At 34.6% G+C, this 22,115-nt stretch overlaps 7 protein-coding genes across 7 annotated transcripts; all 7 read left to right on the top strand.

The window, feature by feature from the left end:
* Nucleotides 1-276: 276 nt before the first annotated feature.
* LOC115925321 (fibropellin-3-like) lies at nucleotides 277-1,980 on the top strand (the record flags this gene model as incomplete). The annotated part of the gene is made up of 3 exons (XM_030988992.1): nucleotides 277-382; nucleotides 1,095-1,208; nucleotides 1,919-1,980. Coding segments are annotated over 3 exons (282 nt in total), but the record flags the coding sequence as incomplete, so codon positions are not given.
* Nucleotides 1,981-3,569: 1,589 nt separating this feature from the next.
* Nucleotides 3,570-5,274, top strand: LOC115925320 (fibropellin-3-like; the record flags this gene model as incomplete). Its single annotated transcript, XM_030988991.1, has 3 exons — nucleotides 3,570-3,675; nucleotides 4,387-4,500; nucleotides 5,213-5,274. Coding segments are annotated over 3 exons (282 nt in total), but the record flags the coding sequence as incomplete, so codon positions are not given.
* Nucleotides 5,275-6,870: 1,596 nt separating this feature from the next.
* Nucleotides 6,871-8,574, top strand: LOC115925319 (fibropellin-3-like; the record flags this gene model as incomplete). The annotated part of the gene is made up of 3 exons (XM_030988990.1): nucleotides 6,871-6,976; nucleotides 7,687-7,800; nucleotides 8,513-8,574. Coding segments are annotated over 3 exons (282 nt in total), but the record flags the coding sequence as incomplete, so codon positions are not given.
* A 1,597-nt stretch (nucleotides 8,575-10,171) lies between these two features.
* On the top strand, nucleotides 10,172-11,877 carry LOC115925317 (fibropellin-3-like; the record flags this gene model as incomplete). The annotated part of the gene is made up of 3 exons (XM_030988989.1): nucleotides 10,172-10,277; nucleotides 10,990-11,103; nucleotides 11,816-11,877. Coding segments are annotated over 3 exons (282 nt in total), but the record flags the coding sequence as incomplete, so codon positions are not given.
* Nucleotides 11,878-13,475: 1,598 nt separating this feature from the next.
* Nucleotides 13,476-15,181, top strand: LOC115925306 (fibropellin-3-like; the record flags this gene model as incomplete). Its single annotated transcript, XM_030988982.1, has 3 exons — nucleotides 13,476-13,581; nucleotides 14,294-14,407; nucleotides 15,120-15,181. Coding segments are annotated over 3 exons (282 nt in total), but the record flags the coding sequence as incomplete, so codon positions are not given.
* A 1,597-nt stretch (nucleotides 15,182-16,778) lies between these two features.
* On the top strand, nucleotides 16,779-18,484 carry LOC115925305 (fibropellin-3-like; the record flags this gene model as incomplete). Its single annotated transcript, XM_030988981.1, has 3 exons — nucleotides 16,779-16,884; nucleotides 17,597-17,710; nucleotides 18,423-18,484. Coding segments are annotated over 3 exons (282 nt in total), but the record flags the coding sequence as incomplete, so codon positions are not given.
* A 1,598-nt stretch (nucleotides 18,485-20,082) lies between these two features.
* LOC115925304 (fibropellin-3-like) lies at nucleotides 20,083-21,787 on the top strand (the record flags this gene model as incomplete). Its single annotated transcript, XM_030988979.1, has 3 exons — nucleotides 20,083-20,188; nucleotides 20,901-21,014; nucleotides 21,726-21,787. Coding segments are annotated over 3 exons (282 nt in total), but the record flags the coding sequence as incomplete, so codon positions are not given.
* Between the last annotated feature and the right edge of the window lie 328 nt (nucleotides 21,788-22,115).

The following is a 22,115-nucleotide window of genomic DNA, read 5'->3' as shown; positions in this document are numbered from 1 at the left end:
AATATATTTTCTTGCTAAGGCCTCGATTTTGGAAAAGAGAAAAACATTTCAAGAGATATTTAGTTGATCAATTTCAATTGAATAATGTATGATTAGTTTTACAAATGAATTAATTCAAATCAAAAATGACATTATTAGCCCTTAAAATGCCGGTTTTGTTGTCTTGATTTTCCTGTTATCCGCTAAATGAAAATAAATATGTCAACAATGAAATGTTATTCTCGTCACTTTTATCCCATTTATTGTGTTTGGAACTCATTTTGCACAGATATCGACGATTGTACTCCTGACCCCTGTCAGAATGGAGGAACTTGTACTGATGGAGTGAACGACTATACTTGTGCCTGCGTACTGGGCTATACTGGAAACGATTGCGAAACAGGTAAGACATTGAGTCAAAACAAATTACAAACTTTCATACATACACTTTTTATGTAAAGTAATTGCACCTTGCTCATCAAGACATTATAGATAAAGAGCGAACAAGGAAATGAAATGAAAGAAACCTTTAGTCATTGGTGAGAAAAATCTCGGAGGTTTTTCTTTATTCAGAGTCGACAGGAGTGAATGTAGAGACAAAGAAATTAGGGTGTCCCACCTGTTAGTGTAGAAATAAGGAAAACTACACTCTTAATCATCTCAAGTTGACACATGGTAAACGGAAGTGCATGGTCATTTAAAGAACAGATTTGAAATTGTGATTACCACAACAATCTTTCCCAATAATCATTTGTTTTCAAGTAAGAGCAAAAACGTTTGCTTTAGTGACCCTTTCTGTCTGGCAGGGGCACACTAAGTTTTCTGAGACGATGATATTCTTTTCATGAATATATTTTCTTGCTAAGGCCTCGATTTTGGAAAAGAGAAAAACATTTCAAGAGATATTTAGTTGATCAATTTCAATTGAATAATGTATGATTAGTTTTACAAATGAATTAATTCAAATCAAAAATGACATTATTAGCCCTTAAAATGCCGGTTTTGTTGTCTTGATTTTCCTGTTATCCGCTAAATGAAAATAAATATGTCAACAATGAAATGTTATTCTCGTCACTTTTATCCCATTTATTGTGTTTGGAACTCATTTTGCACAGATATCGACGATTGTACTCCTGACCCCTGTCAGAATGGAGGAACTTGTACTGATGGAGTGAACGACTATACTTGTGCCTGCGTACTGGGCTATACTGGAAACGATTGCGAAACAGGTAAGACATTGAGTCAAACAAATTACAAACTTTCATACATACACTTTTTATGTAAAGTAATTGCACCTTGCTCATCAAGACATTATAGATAAAGAGCGAACAAGGAAATGAAATGAAAGAAACCTTTAGTCATTGGTGAGAAAAATCTCGGAGGTTTTTCTTTATTCAGAGTCGACAGGAGTGAATGTAGAGACAAAGAAATTAGGGTGTCCCACCTGTTAGTGTAGAAATAAGGAAACTACACTCTTAATCATCTCAAGTTGACACATGGTAAACGGAAGTGCATGGTCATTTAAAGAACAGATTTGAAATTGTGATTACCACAACAATCTTTCCCAATAATCATTTGTTTTCAAGTAAGAGCAAAAACGTTTGCTTTAGTGACCCTTTCTGTCTGGCAGGGGCACACTAAGTTTTCTGAGACGATGATATTCTTTTCATGAATATATTTTCTTGCTAAGGCCTCGATTTTGGAAAAGAGAAAAACATTTCAAGAGATATTTAGTTGATCAATTTCAATTGAATAATGTATGATTAGTTTTACAAATGAATTAATTCAAATCAAAAATGACATTATTAGCCCTTAAAATGCCGGTTTTGTTGTCTTGATTTTCCTGTTATCCGCTAAATGAAAATAAATATGTCAACAATGAAATGTTATTCTCGTCACTTTTATCCCATTTATTGTGTTTGGAACTCATTTTGCACAGATATCGACGATTGTACTCCTGACCCCTGTCAGAATGGAGGAACTTGTACTGATGGAGTGAACGACTATACTTGTGCCTGCGTACTGGGCTATACTGGAAACGATTGCGAAACAGGTAAGACATTGAGTCAAAACAAATTACAAACTTTCATACATATGTAAAGTAATTGCACCTTGCTCATCAAGACATTATAGATAAAGAGCGAACAAGGAAATGAAATGAAAGAAACCTTTAGTCATTGGTGAGAAAAATCTCGGAGGTTTTTCTTTATTCAGAGTCGACAGGAGTGAATGTAGAGACAAAGAAATTAGGGTGTCCCACCTGTTAGTGTAGAAATAAGGAAAACTACACTCTTAATCATCTCAAGTTGACACATGGTAAACGGAAGTGCATGGTCATTTAAAGAACAGATTTGAAATTGTGATTACCACAACAATCTTTCCCAATAATGATTTGTTTTCAAGTAAGAGCAAAAACGTTTGCTTTAGTGACCCTTTCTGTCTGGCAGGGGCACACTAAGTTTTCTGAGACGATGATATTCTTTTCATGAATATATTTTCTTGCTAAGGCCTCGATTTTGGAAAAGAGAAAAACATTTCAAGAGATATTTAGTTGATCAATTTCAATTGAATAATGTATGATTAGTTTTACAAATGAATTAATTCAAATCAAAAATGACATTATTAGCCCTTAAAATGCCGGTTTTGTTGTCTTGATTTTCCTGTTATCCGCTAAATGAAAATAAATATGTCAACAATGAAATGTTATTCTCGTCACTTTTATCCCATTTATTGTGTTTGGAACTCATTTTGCACAGATATCGACGATTGTACTCCTGACCCCTGTCAGAATGGAGGAACTTGTACTGATGGAGTGAACGACTATACTTGTGCCTGCGTACTGGGCTATACTGGAAACGATTGCGAAACAGGTAAGACATTGAGTCAAAACAAATTACAAACTTTCATACATACACTTTTTATGTAAAGTAATTGCACCTTGCTCATCAAGACATTATAGATAAAGAGCGAACAAGGAAATGAAATGAAAGAAACCTTTAGTCATTGGTGAGAAAAATCTCGGAGGTTTTTCTTTATTCAGAGTCGACAGGAGTGAATGTAGAGACAAAGAAATTAGGGTGTCCCACCTGTTAGTGTAGAAATAAGGAAAACTACACTCTTAATCATCTCAAGTTGACACATGGTAAACGGAAGTGCATGGTCATTTAAAGAACAGATTTGAAATTGTGATTACCACAACAATCTTTCCCAATAATGATTTGTTTTCAAGTAAGAGCAAAAACGTTTGCTTTAGTGACCCTTTCTGTCTGGCAGGGGCACACTAAGTTTTCTGAGACGATGATATTCTTTTCATGAATATATTTTCTTGCTAAGGCCTCGATTTTGGAAAAGAGAAAAACATTTCAAGAGATATTTAGTTGATCAATTTCAATTGAATAATGTATGATTAGTTTTACAAATGAATTAATTCAAATCAAAAATGACATTATTAGCCCTTAAAATGCCGGTTTTGTTGTCTTGATTTTCCTGTTATCCGCTAAATGAAAATAAATATGTCAACAATGAAATGTTATTCTCGTCACTTTTATCCCATTTATTGTGTTTGGAACTCATTTTGCACAGATATCGACGATTGTACTCCTGACCCCTGTCAGAATGGAGGAACTTGTACTGATGGAGTGAACGACTATACTTGTGCCTGCGTACTGGGCTATACTGGAAACGATTGCGAAACAGGTAAGACATTGAGTCAAACAAATTACAAACTTTCATACATACACTTTTTATGTAAAGTAATTGCACCTTGCTCATCAAGACATTATAGATAAAGAGCGAACAAGGAAATGAAATGAAAGAAACCTTTAGTCATTGGTGAGAAAAATCTCGGAGGTTTTTCTTTATTCAGAGTCGACAGGAGTGAATGTAGAGACAAAGAAATTAGGGTGTCCCACCTGTTAGTGTAGAAATAAGGAAAACTACACTCTTAATCATCTCAAGTTGACACATGGTAAACGGAAGTGCATGGTCATTTAAAGAACAGATTTGAAATTGTGATTACCACAACAATCTTTCCCAATAATCATTTGTTTTCAAGTAAGAGCAAAAACGTTTGCTTTAGTGACCCTTTCTGTCTGGCAGGGGCACACTAAGTTTTCTGAGACGATGATATTCTTTTCATGAATATATTTTCTTGCTAAGGCCTCGATTTTGGAAAAGAGAAAAACATTTCAAGAGATATTTAGTTGATCAATTTCAATTGAATAATGTATGATTAGTTTTACAAATGAATTAATTCAAATCAAAAATGACATTATTAGCCCTTAAAATGCCGGTTTTGTTGTCTTGATTTTCCTGTTATCCGCTAAATGAAAATAAATATGTCAACAATGAAATGTTATTCTCGTCACTTTTATCCCATTTATTGTGTTTGGAACTCATTTTGCACAGATATCGACGATTGTACTCCTGACCCCTGTCAGAATGGAGGAACTTGTACTGATGGAGTGAACGACTATACTTGTGCCTGCGTACTGGGCTATACTGGAAACGATTGCGAAACAGGTAAGACATTGAGTCAAAACAAATTACAAACTTTCATACATACACTTTTTATGTAAAGTAATTGCACCTTGCTCATCAAGACATTATAGATAAAGAGCGAACAAGGAAATGAAATGAAAGAAACCTTTAGTCATTGGTGAGAAAAATCTCGGAGGTTTTTCTTTATTCAGAGTCGACAGGAGTGAATGTAGAGACAAAGAAATTAGGGTGTCCCACCTGTTAGTGTAGAAATAAGGAAAACTACACTCTTAATCATCTCAAGTTGACACATGGTAAACGGAAGTGCATGGTCATTTAAAGAACAGATTTGAAATTGTGATTACCACAACAATCTTTCCCAATAATGATTTGTTTTCAAGTAAGAGCAAAAACGTTTGCTTTAGTGACCCTTTCTGTCTGGCAGGGGCACACTAAGTTTTCTGAGACGATGATATTCTTTTCATGAATATATTTTCTTGCTAAGGCCTCGATTTTGGAAAAGAGAAAAACATTTCAAGAGATATTTAGTTGATCAATTTCAATTGAATAATGTATGATTAGTTTTACAAATGAATTAATTCAAATCAAAAATGACATTATTAGCCCTTAAAATGCCGGTTTTGTTGTCTTGATTTTCCTGTTATCCGCTAAATGAAAATAAATATGTCAACAATGAAATGTTATTCTCGTCACTTTTATCCCATTTATTGTGTTTGGAACTCATTTTGCACAGATATCGACGATTGTACTCCTGACCCCTGTCAGAATGGAGGAACTTGTACTGATGGAGTGAACGACTATACTTGTGCCTGCGTACTGGGCTATACTGGAAACGATTGCGAAACAGGTAAGACATTGAGTCAAAACAAATTACAAACTTTCATACATACACTTTTTATGTAAAGTAATTGCACCTTGCTCATCAAGACATTATAGATAAAGAGCGAACAAGGAAATGAAATGAAAGAAACCTTTAGTCATTGGTGAGAAAAATCTCGGAGGTTTTTCTTTATTCAGAGTCGACAGGAGTGAATGTAGAGACAAAGAAATTAGGGTGTCCCACCTGTTAGTGTAGAAATAAGGAAACTACACTCTTAATCATCTCAAGTTGACACATGGTAAACGGAAGTGCATGGTCATTTAAAGAACAGATTTGAAATTGTGATTACCACAACAATCTTTCCCAATAATGATTTGTTTTCAAGTAAGAGCAAAAACGTTTGCTTTAGTGACCCTTTCTGTCTGGCAGGGGCACACTAAGTTTTCTGAGACGATGATATTCTTTTCATGAATATATTTTCTTGCTAAGGCCTCGATTTTGGAAAAGAGAAAAACATTTCAAGAGATATTTAGTTGATCAATTTCAATTGAATAATGTATGATTAGTTTTACAAATGAATTAATTCAAATCAAAAATGACATTATTAGCCCTTAAAATGCCGGTTTTGTTGTCTTGATTTTCCTGTTATCCGCTAAATGAAAATAAATATGTCAACAATGAAATGTTATTCTCGTCACTTTTATCCCATTTATTGTGTTTGGAACTCATTTTGCACAGATATCGACGATTGTACTCCTGACCCCTGTCAGAATGGAGGAACTTGTACTGATGGAGTGAACGACTATACTTGTGCCTGCGTACTGGGCTATACTGGAAACGATTGCGAAACAGGTAAGACATTGAGTCAAACAAATTACAAACTTTCATACATACACTTTTTATGTAAAGTAATTGCACCTTGCTCATCAAGACATTATAGATAAAGAGCGAACAAGGAAATGAAATGAAAGAAACCTTTAGTCATTGGTGAGAAAAATCTCGGAGGTTTTTCTTTATTCAGAGTCGACAGGAGTGAATGTAGAGACAAAGAAATTAGGGTGTCCCACCTGTTAGTGTAGAAATAAGGAAAACTACACTCTTAATCATCTCAAGTTGACACATGGTAAACGGAAGTGCATGGTCATTTAAAGAACAGATTTGAAATTGTGATTACCACAACAATCTTTCCCAATAATGATTTGTTTTCAAGTAAGAGCAAAAACGTTTGCTTTAGTGACCCTTTCTGTCTGGCAGGGGCACACTAAGTTTTCTGAGACGATGATATTCTTTTCATGAATATATTTTCTTGCTAAGGCCTCGATTTTGGAAAAGAGAAAAACATTTCAAGAGATATTTAGTTGATCAATTTCAATTGAATAATGTATGATTAGTTTTACAAATGAATTAATTCAAATCAAAAATGACATTATTAGCCCTTAAAATGCCGGTTTTGTTGTCTTGATTTTCCTGTTATCCGCTAAATGAAAATAAATATGTCAACAATGAAATGTTATTCTCGTCACTTTTATCCCATTTATTGTGTTTGGAACTCATTTTGCACAGATATCGACGATTGTACTCCTGACCCCTGTCAGAATGGAGGAACTTGTACTGATGGAGTGAACGACTATACTTGTGCCTGCGTACTGGGCTATACTGGAAACGATTGCGAAACAGGTAAGACATTGAGTCAAACAAATTACAAACTTTCATACATACACTTTTTATGTAAAGTAATTGCACCTTGCTCATCAAGACATTATAGATAAAGAGCGAACTAGGAAATGAAATGAAAGAAACCTTTAGTCATTGGTGAGAAAAATCTCGGAGGTTTTTCTTTATTCAGAGTCGACAGGAGTGAATGTAGAGACAAAGAAATTAGGGTGTCCCACCTGTTAGTGTAGAAATAAGGAAACTACACTCTTAATCATCTCAAGTTGACACATGGTAAACGGAAGTGCATGGTCATTTAAAGAACAGATTTGAAATTGTGATTACCACAACAATCTTTCCCAATAATGATTTGTTTTCAAGTAAGAGCAAAAACGTTTGCTTTAGTGACCCTTTCTGTCTGGCAGGGGCACACTAAGTTTTCTGAGACGATGATATTCTTTTCATGAATATATTTTCTTGCTAAGGCCTCGATTTTGGAAAAGAGAAAAACATTTCAAGAGATATTTAGTTGATCAATTTCAATTGAATAATGTATGATTAGTTTTACAAATGAATTAATTCAAATCAAAAATGACATTATTAGCCCTTAAAATGCCGGTTTTGTTGTCTTGATTTTCCTGTTATCCGCTAAATGAAAATAAATATGTCAACAATGAAATGTTATTCTCGTCACTTTTATCCCATTTATTGTGTTTGGAACTCATTTTGCACAGATATCGACGATTGTACTCCTGACCCCTGTCAGAATGGAGGAACTTGTACTGATGGAGTGAACGACTATACTTGTGCCTGCGTACTGGGCTATACTGGAAACGATTGCGAAACAGGTAAGACATTGAGTCAAAACAAATTACAAACTTTCATACATACACTTTTTATGTAAAGTAATTGCACCTTGCTCATCAAGACATTATAGATAAAGAGCGAACAAGGAAATGAAATGAAAGAAACCTTTAGTCATTGGTGAGAAAAATCTCGGAGGTTTTTCTTTATTCAGAGTCGACAGGAGTGAATGTAGAGACAAAGAAATTAGGGTGTCCCACCTGTTAGTGTAGAAATAAGGGAAACTACACTCTTAATCATCTCAAGTTGACACATGGTAAACGGAAGTGCATGGTCATTTAAAGAACAGATTTGAAATTGTGATTACCACAACAATCTTTCCCAATAATGATTTGTTTTCAAGTAAGAGCAAAAACGTTTGCTTTAGTGACCCTTTCTGTCTGGCAGGGGCACACTAAGTTTTCTGAGACGATGATATTCTTTTCATGAATATATTTTCTTGCTAAGGCCTCGATTTTGGAAAAGAGAAAAACATTTCAAGAGATATTTAGTTGATCAATTTCAATTGAATAATGTATGATTAGTTTTACAAATGAATTAATTCAAATCAAAAATGACATTATTAGCCCTTAAAATGCCGGTTTTGTTGTCTTGATTTTCCTGTTATCCGCTAAATGAAAATAAATATGTCAACAATGAAATGTTATTCTCGTCACTTTTATCCCATTTATTGTGTTTGGAACTCATTTTGCACAGATATCGACGATTGTACTCCTGACCCCTGTCAGAATGGAGGAACTTGTACTGATGGAGTGAACGACTATACTTGTGCCTGCGTACTGGGCTATACTGGAAACGATTGCGAAACAGGTAAGACATTGAGTCAAACAAATTACAAACTTTCATACATACACTTTTTATGTAAAGTAATTGCACCTTGCTCATCAAGACATTATAGATAAAGAGCGAACAAGGAAATGAAATGAAAGAAACCTTTAGTCATTGGTGAGAAAAATCTCGGAGGTTTTTCTTTATTCAGAGTCGACAGGAGTGAATGTAGAGACAAAGAAATTAGGGTGTCCCACCTGTTAGTGTAGAAATAAGGAAAACTACACTCTTAATCATCTCAAGTTGACACATGGTAAACGGAAGTGCATGGTCATTTAAAGAACAGATTTGAAATTGTGATTACCACAACAATCTTTCCCAATAATGATTTGTTTTCAAGTAAGAGCAAAAACGTTTGCTTTAGTGACCCTTTCTGTCTGGCAGGGGCACACTAAGTTTTCTGAGACGATGATATTCTTTTCATGAATATATTTTCTTGCTAAGGCCTCGATTTTGGAAAAGAGAAAAACATTTCAAGAGATATTTAGTTGATCAATTTCAATTGAATAATGTATGATTAGTTTTACAAATGAATTAATTCAAATCAAAAATGACATTATTAGCCCTTAAAATGCCGGTTTTGTTGTCTTGATTTTCCTGTTATCCGCTAAATGAAAATAAATATGTCAACAATGAAATGTTATTCTCGTCACTTTTATCCCATTTATTGTGTTTGGAACTCATTTTGCACAGATATCGACGATTGTACTCCTGACCCCTGTCAGAATGGAGGAACTTGTACTGATGGAGTGAACGACTATACTTGTGCCTGCGTACTGGGCTATACTGGAAACGATTGCGAAACAGGTAAGACATTGAGTCAAAACAAATTACAAACTTTCATACATACACTTTTTATGTAAAGTAATTGCACCTTGCTCATCAAGACATTATAGATAAAGAGCGAACAAGGAAATGAAATGAAAGAAACCTTTAGTCATTGGTGAGAAAAATCTCGGAGGTTTTTCTTTATTCAGAGTCGACAGGAGTGAATGTAGAGACAAAGAAATTAGGGTGTCCCACCTGTTAGTGTAGAAATAAGGGAAACTACACTCTTAATCATCTCAAGTTGACACATGGTAAACGGAAGTGCATGGTCATTTAAAGAACAGATTTGAAATTGTGATTACCACAACAATCTTTCCCAATAATGATTTGTTTTCAAGTAAGAGCAAAAACGTTTGCTTTAGTGACCCTTTCTGTCTGGCAGGGGCACACTAAGTTTTCTGAGACGATGATATTCTTTTCATGAATATATTTTCTTGCTAAGGCCTCGATTTTGGAAAAGAGAAAAACATTTCAAGAGATATTTAGTTGATCAATTTCAATTGAATAATGTATGATTAGTTTTACAAATGAATTAATTCAAATCAAAAATGACATTATTAGCCCTTAAAATGCCGGTTTTGTTGTCTTGATTTTCCTGTTATCCGCTAAATGAAAATAAATATGTCAACAATGAAATGTTATTCTCGTCACTTTTATCCCATTTATTGTGTTTGGAACTCATTTTGCACAGATATCGACGATTGTACTCCTGACCCCTGTCAGAATGGAGGAACTTGTACTGATGGAGTGAACGACTATACTTGTGCCTGCGTACTGGGCTATACTGGAAACGATTGCGAAACAGGTAAGACATTGAGTCAAAACAAATTACAAACTTTCATACATACACTTTTTATGTAAAGTAATTGCACCTTGCTCATCAAGACATTATAGATAAAGAGCGAACAAGGAAATGAAATGAAAGAAACCTTTAGTCATTGGTGAGAAAAATCTCGGAGGTTTTTCTTTATTCAGAGTCGACAGGAGTGAATGTAGAGACAAAGAAATTAGGGTGTCCCACCTGTTAGTGTAGAAATAAGGAAAACTACACTCTTAATCATCTCAAGTTGACACATGGTAAACGGAAGTGCATGGTCATTTAAAGAACAGATTTGAAATTGTGATTACCACAACAATCTTTCCCAATAATGATTTGTTTTCAAGTAAGAGCAAAAACGTTTGCTTTAGTGACCCTTTCTGTCTGGCAGGGGCACACTAAGTTTTCTGAGACGATGATATTCTTTTCATGAATATATTTTCTTGCTAAGGCCTCGATTTTGGAAAAGAGAAAAACATTTCAAGAGATATTTAGTTGATCAATTTCAATTGAATAATGTATGATTAGTTTTACAAATGAATTAATTCAAATCAAAAATGACATTATTAGCCCTTAAAATGCCGGTTTTGTTGTCTTGATTTTCCTGTTATCCGCTAAATGAAAATAAATATGTCAACAATGAAATGTTATTCTCGTCACTTTTATCCCATTTATTGTGTTTGGAACTCATTTTGCACAGATATCGACGATTGTACTCCTGACCCCTGTCAGAATGGAGGAACTTGTACTGATGGAGTGAACGACTATACTTGTGCCTGCGTACTGGGCTATACTGGAAACGATTGCGAAACAGGTAAGACATTGAGTCAAAACAAATTACAAACTTTCATACATACACTTTTTATGTAAAGTAATTGCACCTTGCTCATCAAGACATTATAGATAAAGAGCGAACAAGGAAATGAAATGAAAGAAACCTTTAGTCATTGGTGAGAAAAATCTCGGAGGTTTTTCTTTATTCAGAGTCGACAGGAGTGAATGTAGAGACAAAGAAATTAGGGTGTCCCACCTGTTAGTGTAGAAATAAGGGAAACTACACTCTTAATCATCTCAAGTTGACACATGGTAAACGGAAGTGCATGGTCATTTAAAGAACAGATTTGAAATTGTGATTACCACAACAATCTTTCCCAATAATGATTTGTTTTCAAGTAAGAGCAAAAACGTTTGCTTTAGTGACCCTTTCTGTCTGGCAGGGGCACACTAAGTTTTCTGAGACGATGATATTCTTTTCATGAATATATTTTCTTGCTAAGGCCTCGATTTTGGAAAAGAGAAAAACATTTCAAGAGATATTTAGTTGATCAATTTCAATTGAATAATGTATGATTAGTTTTACAAATGAATTAATTCAAATCAAAAATGACATTATTAGCCCTTAAAATGCCGGTTTTGTTGTCTTGATTTTCCTGTTATCCGCTAAATGAAAATAAATATGTCAACAATGAAATGTTATTCTCGTCACTTTTATCCCATTTATTGTGTTTGGAACTCATTTTGCACAGATATCGACGATTGTACTCCTGACCCCTGTCAGAATGGAGGAACTTGTACTGATGGAGTGAACGACTATACTTGTGCCTGCGTACTGGGCTATACTGGAAACGATTGCGAAACAGGTAAGACATTGAGTCAAAACAAATTACAAACTTTCATACATACACTTTTTATGTAAAGTAATTGCACCTTGCTCATCAAGACATTATAGATAAAGAGCGAACAAGGAAATGAAATGAAAGAAACCTTTAGTCATTGGTGAGAAAAATCTCGGAGGTTTTTCTTTATTCAGAGTCGACAGGAGTGAATGTAGAGACAAAGAAATTAGGGTGTCCCACCTGTTAGTGTAGAAATAAGGGAAACTACACTCTTAATCATCTCAAGTTGACACATGGTAAACGGAAGTGCATGGTCATTTAAAGAACAGATTTGAAATTGTGATTACCACAACAATCTTTCCCAATAATGATTTGTTTTCAAGTAAGAGCAAAAACGTTTGCTTTAGTGACCCTTTCTGTCTGGCAGGGGCACACTAAGTTTTCTGAGACGATGATATTCTTTTCATGAATATATTTTCTTGCTAAGGCCTCGATTTTGGAAAAGAGAAAAACATTTCAAGAGATATTTAGTTGATCAATTTCAATTGAATAATGTATGATTAGTTTTACAAATGAATTAATTCAAATCAAAAATGACATTATTAGCCCTTAAAATGCCGGTTTTGTTGTCTTGATTTTCCTGTTATCCGCTAAATGAAAATAAATATGTCAACAATGAAATGTTATTCTCGTCACTTTTATCCCATTTATTGTGTTTGGAACTCATTTTGCACAGATATCGACGATTGTACTCCTGACCCCTGTCAGAATGGAGGAACTTGTACTGATGGAGTGAACGACTATACTTGTGCCTGCGTACTGGGCTATACTGGAAACGATTGCGAAACAGGTAAGACATTGAGTCAAAACAAATTACAAACTTTCATACATACACTTTTTATGTAAAGTAATTGCACCTTGCTCATCAAGACATTATAGATAAAGAGCGAACAAGGAAATGAAATGAAAGAAACCTTTAGTCATTGGTGAGAAAAATCTCGGAGGTTTTTCTTTATTCAGAGTCGACAGGAGTGAATGTAGAGACAAAGAAATTAGGGTGTCCCACCTGTTAGTGTAGAAATAAGGGAAACTACACTCTTAATCATCTCAAGTTGACACATGGTAAACGGAAGTGCATGGTCATTTAAAGAACAGATTTGAAATTGTGATTACCACAACAATCTTTCCCAATAATGATTTGTTTTCAAGTAAGAGCAAAAACGTTTGCTTTAGTGACCCTTTCTGTCTGGCAGGGGCACACTAAGTTTTCTGAGACGATGATATTCTTTTCATGAATATATTTTCTTGCTAAGGCCTCGATTTTGGAAAAGAGAAAAACATTTCAAGAGATATTTAGTTGATCAATTTCAATTGAATAATGTATGATTAGTTTTACAAATGAATTAATTCAAATCAAAAATGACATTATTAGCCCTTAAAATGCCGGTTTTGTTGTCTTGATTTTCCTGTTATCCGCTAAATGAAAATAAATATGTCAACAATGAAATGTTATTCTCGTCACTTTTATCCCATTTATTGTGTTTGGAACTCATTTTGCACAGATATCGACGATTGTACTCCTGACCCCTGTCAGAATGGAGGAACTTGTACTGATGGAGTGAACGACTATACTTGTGCCTGCGTACTGGGCTATACTGGAAACGATTGCGAAACAGGTAAGACATTGAGTCAAAACAAATTACAAACTTTCATACATACACTTTTTATGTAAAGTAATTGCACCTTGCTCATCAAGACATTATAGATAAAGAGCGAACAAGGAAATGAAATGAAAGAAACCTTTAGTCATTGGTGAGAAAAATCTCGGAGGTTTTTCTTTATTCAGAGTCGACAGGAGTGAATGTAGAGACAAAGAAATTAGGGTGTCCCACCTGTTAGTGTAGAAATAAGGGAAACTACACTCTTAATCATCTCAAGTTGACACATGGTAAACGGAAGTGCATGGTCATTTAAAGAACAGATTTGAAATTGTGATTACCACAACAATCTTTCCCAATAATGATTTGTTTTCAAGTAAGAGCAAAAACGTTTGCTTTAGTGACCCTTTCTGTCTGGCAGGGGCACACTAAGTTTTCTGAGACGATGATATTCTTTTCATGAATATATTTTCTTGCTAAGGCCTCGATTTTGGAAAAGAGAAAAACATTTCAAGAGATATTTAGTTGATCAATTTCAATTGAATAATGTATGATTAGTTTTACAAATGAATTAATTCAAATCAAAAATGACATTATTAGCCCTTAAAATGCCGGTTTTGTTGTCTTGATTTTCCTGTTATCCGCTAAATGAAAATAAATATGTCAACAATGAAATGTTATTCTCGTCACTTTTATCCCATTTATTGTGTTTGGAACTCATTTTGCACAGATATCGACGATTGTACTCCTGACCCCTGTCAGAATGGAGGAACTTGTACTGATGGAGTGAACGACTATACTTGTGCCTGCGTACTGGGCTATACTGGAAACGATTGCGAAACAGGTAAGACATTGAGTCAAAACAAATTACAAACTTTCATACATACACTTTTTATGTAAAGTAATTGCACCTTGCTCATCAAGACATTATAGATAAAGAGCGAACAAGGAAATGAAATGAAAGAAACCTTTAGTCATTGGTGAGAAAAATCTCGGAGGTTTTTCTTTATTCAGAGTCGACAGGAGTGAATGTAGAGACAAAGAAATTAGGGTGTCCCACCTGTTAGTGTAGAAATAAGGAAAACTACACTCTTAATCATCTCAAGTTGACACATGGTAAACGGAAGTGCATGGTCATTTAAAGAACAGATTTGAAATTGTGATTACCACAACAATCTTTCCCAATAATGATTTGTTTTCAAGTAAGAGCAAAAACGTTTGCTTTAGTGACCCTTTCTGTCTGGCAGGGGCACACTAAGTTTTCTGAGACGATGATATTCTTTTCATGAATATATTTTCTTGCTAAGGCCTCGATTTTGGAAAAGAGAAAAACATTTCAAGAGATATTTAGTTGATCAATTTCAATTGAATAATGTATGATTAGTTTTACAAATGAATTAATTCAAATCAAAAATGACATTATTAGCCCTTAAAATGCCGGTTTTGTTGTCTTGATTTTCCTGTTATCCGCTAAATGAAAATAAATATGTCAACAATGAAATGTTATTCTCGTCACTTTTATCCCATTTATTGTGTTTGGAACTCATTTTGCACAGATATCGACGATTGTACTCCTGACCCCTGTCAGAATGGAGGAACTTGTACTGATGGAGTGAACGACTATACTTGTGCCTGCGTACTGGGCTATACTGGAAACGATTGCGAAACAGGTAAGACATTGAGTCAAAACAAATTACAAACTTTCATACATACACTTTTTATGTAAAGTAATTGCACCTTGCTCATCAAGACATTATAGATAAAGAGCGAACAAGGAAATGAAATGAAAGAAACCTTTAGTCATTGGTGAGAAAAATCTCGGAGGTTTTTCTTTATTCAGAGTCGACAGGAGTGAATGTAGAGACAAAGAAATTAGGGTGTCCCACCTGTTAGTGTAGAAATAAGGAAACTACACTCTTAATCATCTCAAGTTGACACATGGTAAACGGAAGTGCATGGTCATTTAAAGAACAGATTTGAAATTGTGATTACCACAACAATCTTTCCCAATAATGATTTGTTTTCAAGTAAGAGCAAAAACGTTTGCTTTAGTGACCCTTTCTGTCTGGCAGGGGCACACTAAGTTTTCTGAGACGATGATATTCTTTTCATGAATATATTTTCTTGCTAAGGCCTCGATTTTGGAAAAGAGAAAAACATTTCAAGAGATATTTAGTTGATCAATTTCAATTGAATAATGTATGATTAGTTTTACAAATGAATTAATTCAAATCAAAAATGACATTATTAGCCCTTAAAATGCCGGTTTTGTTGTCTTGATTTTCCTGTTATCCGCTAAATGAAAATAAATATGTCAACAATGAAATGTTATTCTCGTCACTTTTATCCCATTTATTGTGTTTGGAACTCATTTTGCACAGATATCGACGATTGTACTCCTGACCCCTGTCAGAATGGAGGAACTTGTACTGATGGAGTGAACGACTATACTTGTGCCTGCGTACTGGGCTATACTGGAAACGATTGCGAAACAGGTAAGACATTGAGTCAAAACAAATTACAAACTTTCATACATACACTTTTTATGTAAAGTAATTGCACCTTGCTCATCAAGACATTATAGATAAAGAGCGAACAAGGAAATGAAATGAAAGAAACCTTTAGTCATTGGTGAGAAAAATCTCGGAGGTTTTTCTTTATTCAGAGTCGACAGGAGTGAATGTAGAGACAAAGAAATTAGGGTGTCCCACCTGTTAGTGTAGAAATAAGGAAAACTACACTCTTAATCATCTCAAGTTGACACATGGTAAACGGAAGTGCATGGTCATTTAAAGAACAGATTTGAAATTGTGATTACCCCAACAATCTTTCCCAATAATGATTTGTTTTCAAGTAAGAGCAAAAACGTTTGCTTTAGTGACCCTTTCTGTCTGGCAGGGGCACACTAAGTTTTCTGAGACGATGATATTCTTTTCATGAATATATTTTCTTGCTAAGGCCTCGATTTTGGAAAAGAGAAAAACATTTCAAGAGATATTTAGTTGATCAATTTCAATTGAATAATGTATGATTAGTTTTACAAATGAATTAATTCAAATCAAAAATGACATTATTAGCCCTTAAAATGCCGGTTTTGTTGTCTTGATTTTCCTGTTATCCGCTAAATGAAAATAAATATGTCAACAATGAAATGTTATTCTCGTCACTTTTATCCCATTTATTGTGTTTGGAACTCATTTTGCACAGATATCGACGATTGTACTCCTGACCCCTGTCAGAATGGAGGAACTTGTACTGATGGAGTGAACGACTATACTTGTGCCTGCGTACTGGGCTATACTGGAAACGATTGCGAAACAGGTAAGACATTGAGTCAAAACAAATTACAAACTTTCATACATACACTTTTTATGTAAAGTAATTGCACCTTGCTCATCAAGACATTATAGATAAAGAGCGAACTAGGAAATGAAATGAAAGAAACCTTTAGTCATTGGTGAGAAAAATCTCGGAGGTTTTTCTTTATTCAGAGTCGACAGGAGTGAATGTAGAGACAAAGAAATTAGGGTGTCCCACCTGTTAGTGTAGAAATAAGGGAAACTACACTCTTAATCATCTCAAGTTGACACATGGTAAACGGAAGTGCATGGTCATTTAAAGAACAGATTTGAAATTGTGATTACCCCAACAATCTTTCCCAATAATGATTTGTTTTCAAGTAAGAGCAAAAACGTTTGCTTTAGTGACCCTTTCTGTCTGGCAGGGGCACACTAAGTTTTCTGAGACGATGATATTCTTTTCATGAATATATTTTCTTGCTAAGGCCTCGATTTTGGAAAAGAGAAAAACATTTCAAGAGATATTTAGTTGATCAATTTCAATTGAATAATGTATGATTAGTTTTACAAATGAATTAATTCAAATCAAAAATGACATTATTAGCCCTTAAAATGCCGGTTTTGTTGTCTTGATTTTCCTGTTATCCGCTAAATGAAAATAAATATGTCAACAATGAAATGTTATTCTCGTCACTTTTATCCCATTTATTGTGTTTGGAACTCATTTTGCACAGATATCGACGATTGTACTCCTGACCCCTGTCAGAATGGAGGAACTTGTACTGATGGAGTGAACGACTATACTTGTGCCTGCGTACTGGGCTATACTGGAAACGATTGCGAAACAGGTAAGACATTGAGTCAAAACAAATTACAAACTTTCATACATACACTTTTTATGTAAAGTAATTGCACCTTGCTCATCAAGACATTATAGATAAAGAGCGAACAAGGAAATGAAATGAAAGAAACCTTTAGTCATTGGTGAGAAAAATCTCGGAGGTTTTTCTTTATTCAGAGTCGACAGGAGTGAATGTAGAGACAAAGAAATTAGGGTGTCCCACCTGTTAGTGTAGAAATAAGGAAAACTACACTCTTAATCATCTCAAGTTGACACATGGTAAACGGAAGTGCATGGTCATTTAAAGAACAGATTTGAAATTGTGATTACCACAACAATCTTTCCCAATAATGATTTGTTTTCAAGTAAGAGCAAAAACGTTTGCTTTAGTGACCCTTTCTGTCTGGCAGGGGCACACTAAGTTTTCTGAGACGATGATATTCTTTTCATGAATATATTTTCTTGCTAAGGCCTCGATTTTGGAAAAGAGAAAAACATTTCAAGAGATATTTAGTTGATCAATTTCAATTGAATAATGTATGATTAGTTTTACAAATGAATTAATTCAAATCAAAAATGACATTATTAGCCCTTAAAATGCCGGTTTTGTTGTCTTGATTTTCCTGTTATCCGCTAAATGAAAATAAATATGTCAACAATGAAATGTTATTCTCGTCACTTTTATCCCATTTATTGTGTTTGGAACTCATTTTGCACAGATATCGACGATTGTACTCCTGACCCCTGTCAGAATGGAGGAACTTGTACTGATGGAGTGAACGACTATACTTGTGCCTGCGTACTGGGCTATACTGGAAACGATTGCGAAACAGGTAAGACATTGAGTCAAAACAAATTACAAACTTTCATACATACACTTTTTATGTAAAGTAATTGCACCTTGCTCATCAAGACATTATAGATAAAGAGCGAACAAGGAAATGAAATGAAAGAAACCTTTAGTCATTGGTGAGAAAAATCTCGGAGGTTTTTCTTTATTCAGAGTCGACAGGAGTGAATGTAGAGACAAAGAAATTAGGGTGTCCCACCTGTTAGTGTAGAAATAAGGAAAACTACACTCTTAATCATCTCAAGTTGACACATGGTAAACGGAAGTGCATGGTCATTTAAAGAACAGATTTGAAATTGTGATTACCACAACAATCTTTCCCAATAATGATTTGTTTTCAAGTAAGAGCAAAAACGTTTGCTTTAGTGACCCTTTCTGTCTGGCAGGGGCACACTAAGTTTTCTGAGACGATGATATTCTTTTCATGAATATATTTTCTTGCTAAGGCCTCGATTTTGGAAAAGAGAAAAACATTTCAAGAGATATTTAGTTGATCAATTTCAATTGAATAATGTATGATTAGTTTTACAAATGAATTAATTCAAATCAAAAATGACATTATTAGCCCTTAAAATGCCGGTTTTGTTGTCTTGATTTTCCTGTTATCCGCTAAATGAAAATAAATATGTCAACAATGAAATGTTATTCTCGTCACTTTTATCCCATTTATTGTGTTTGGAACTCATTTTGCACAGATATCGACGATTGTACTCCTGACCCCTGTCAGAATGGAGGAACTTGTACTGATGGAGTGAACGACTATACTTGTGCCTGCGTACTGGGCTATACTGGAAACGATTGCGAAACAGGTAAGACATTGAGTCAAAACAAATTACAAACTTTCATACATACACTTTTTATGTAAAGTAATTGCACCTTGCTCATCAAGACATTATAGATAAAGAGCGAACAAGGAAATGAAATGAAAGAAACCTTTAGTCATTGGTGAGAAAAATCTCGGAGGTTTTTCTTTATTCAGAGTCGACAGGAGTGAATGTAGAGACAAAGAAATTAGGGTGTCCCACCTGTTAGTGTAGAAATAAGGGAAACTACACTCTTAATCATCTCAAGTTGACACATGGTAAACGGAAGTGCATGGTCATTTAAAGAACAGATTTGAAATTGTGATTACCACAACAATCTTTCCCAATAATGATTTGTTTTCAAGTAAGAGCAAAAACGTTTGCTTTAGTGACCCTTTCTGTCTGGCAGGGGCACACTAAGTTTTCTGAGACGATGATATTCTTTTCATGAATATATTTTCTTGCTAAGGCCTCGATTTTGGAAAAGAGAAAAACATTTCAAGAGATATTTAGTTGATCAATTTCAATTGAATAATGTATGATTAGTTTTACAAATGAATTAATTCAAATCAAAAATGACATTATTAGCCCTTAAAATGCCGGTTTTGTTGTCTTGATTTTCCTGTTATCCGCTAAATGAAAATAAATATGTCAACAATGAAATGTTATTCTCGTCACTTTTATCCCATTTATTGTGTTTGGAACTCATTTTGCACAGATATCGACGATTGTACTCCTGACCCCTGTCAGAATGGAGGAACTTGTACTGATGGAGTGAACGACTATACTTGTGCCTGCGTACTGGGCTATACTGGAAACGATTGCGAAACAGGTAAGACATTGAGTCAAAACAAATTACAAACTTTCATACATACACTTTTTATGTAAAGTAATTGCACCTTGCTCATCAAGACATTATAGATAAAGAGCGAACAAGGAAATGAAATGAAAGAAACCTTTAGTCATTGGTGAGAAAAATCTCGGAGGTTTTTCTTTATTCAGAGTCGACAGGAGTGAATGTAGAGACAAAGAAATTAGGGTGTCCCACCTGTTAGTGTAGAAATAAGGAAAACTACACTCTTAATCATCTCAAGTTGACACATGGTAAACGGAAGTGCATGGTCATTTAAAGAACAGATTTGAAATTGTGATTACCACAACAATCTTTCCCAATAATGATTTGTTTTCAAGTAAGAGCAAAAACGTTTGCTTTAGTGACCCTTTCTGTCTGGCAGGGGCACACTAAGTTTTCTGAGACGATGATATTCTTTTCATGAATATATTTTCTTGCTAAGGCCTCGATTTTGGAAAAGAGAAAAACATTTCAAGAGATATTTAGTTGATCAATTTCAATTGAATAATGTATGATTAGTTTTACAAATGAATTAATTCAAATCAAAAATGACATTATTAGCCCTTAAAATGCCGGTTTTGTTGTCTTGATTTTCCTGTTATCCGCTAAATGAAAATAAATATGTCAACAATGAAATGTTATTCTCGTCACTTTTATCCCATTTATTGTGTTTGGAACTCATTTTGCACAGATATCGACGATTGTACTCCTGACCCCTGTCAGAATGGAGGAACTTGTACTGATGGAGTGAACGACTATACTTGTGCCTGCGTACTGGGCTATACTGGAAACGATTGCGAAACAGGTAAGACATTGAGTCAAAACAAATTACAAACTTTCATACATACACTTTTTATGTAAAGTAATTGCACCTTGCTCATCAAGACATTATAGATAAAGAGCGAACAAGGAAATGAAATGAAAGAAACCTTTAGTCATTGGTGAGAAAAATCTCGGAGGTTTTTCTTTATTCAGAGTCGACAGGAGTGAATGTAGAGACAAAGAAATTAGGGTGTCCCACCTGTTAGTGTAGAAATAAGGAAACTACACTCTTAATCATCTCAAGTTGACACATGGTAAACGGAAGTGCATGGTCATTTAAAGAACAGATTTGAAATTGTGATTACCACAACAATCTTTCCCAATAATGATTTGTTTTCAAGTAAGAGCAAAAACGTTTGCTTTAGTGACCCTTTCTGTCTGGCAGGGGCACACTAAGTTTTCTGAGACGATGATATTCTTTTCATGAATATATTTTCTTGCTAAGGCCTCGATTTTGGAAAAGAGAAAAACATTTCAAGAGATATTTAGTTGATCAATTTCAATTGAATAATGTATGATTAGTTTTACAAATGAATTAATTCAAATCAAAAATGACATTATTAGCCCTTAAAATGCCGGTTTTGTTGTCTTGATTTTCCTGTTATCCGCTAAATGAAAATAAATATGTCAACAATGAAATGTTATTCTCGTCACTTTTATCCCATTTATTGTGTTTGGAACTCATTTTGCACAGATATCGACGATTGTACTCCTGACCCCTGTCAGAATGGAGGAACTTGTACTGATGGAGTGAACGACTATACTTGTGCCTGCGTACTGGGCTATACTGGAAACGATTGCGAAACAGGTAAGACATTGAGTCAAAACAAATTACAAACTTTCATACATACACTTTTTATGTAAAGTAATTGCACCTTGCTCATCAAGACATTATAGATAAAGAGCGAACAAGGAAATGAAATGAAAGAAACCTTTAGTCATTGGTGAGAAAAATCTCGGAGGTTTTTCTTTATTCAGAGTCGACAGGAGTGAATGTAGAGACAAAGAAATTAGGGTGTCCCACCTGTTAGTGTAGAAATAAGGAAAACTACACTCTTAATCATCTCAAGTTGACACATGGTAA

This window comes from Strongylocentrotus purpuratus, unplaced genomic scaffold, assembly GCF_000002235.5.
Source record: "Strongylocentrotus purpuratus isolate Spur 01 unplaced genomic scaffold, Spur_5.0 spur5_scaffold_18, whole genome shotgun sequence".
Classification (NCBI taxonomy): Eukaryota; Metazoa; Echinodermata; class Echinoidea; order Camarodonta; family Strongylocentrotidae; genus Strongylocentrotus; species Strongylocentrotus purpuratus.
This window is presented reverse-complemented; position numbering and strand designations above follow the sequence as displayed.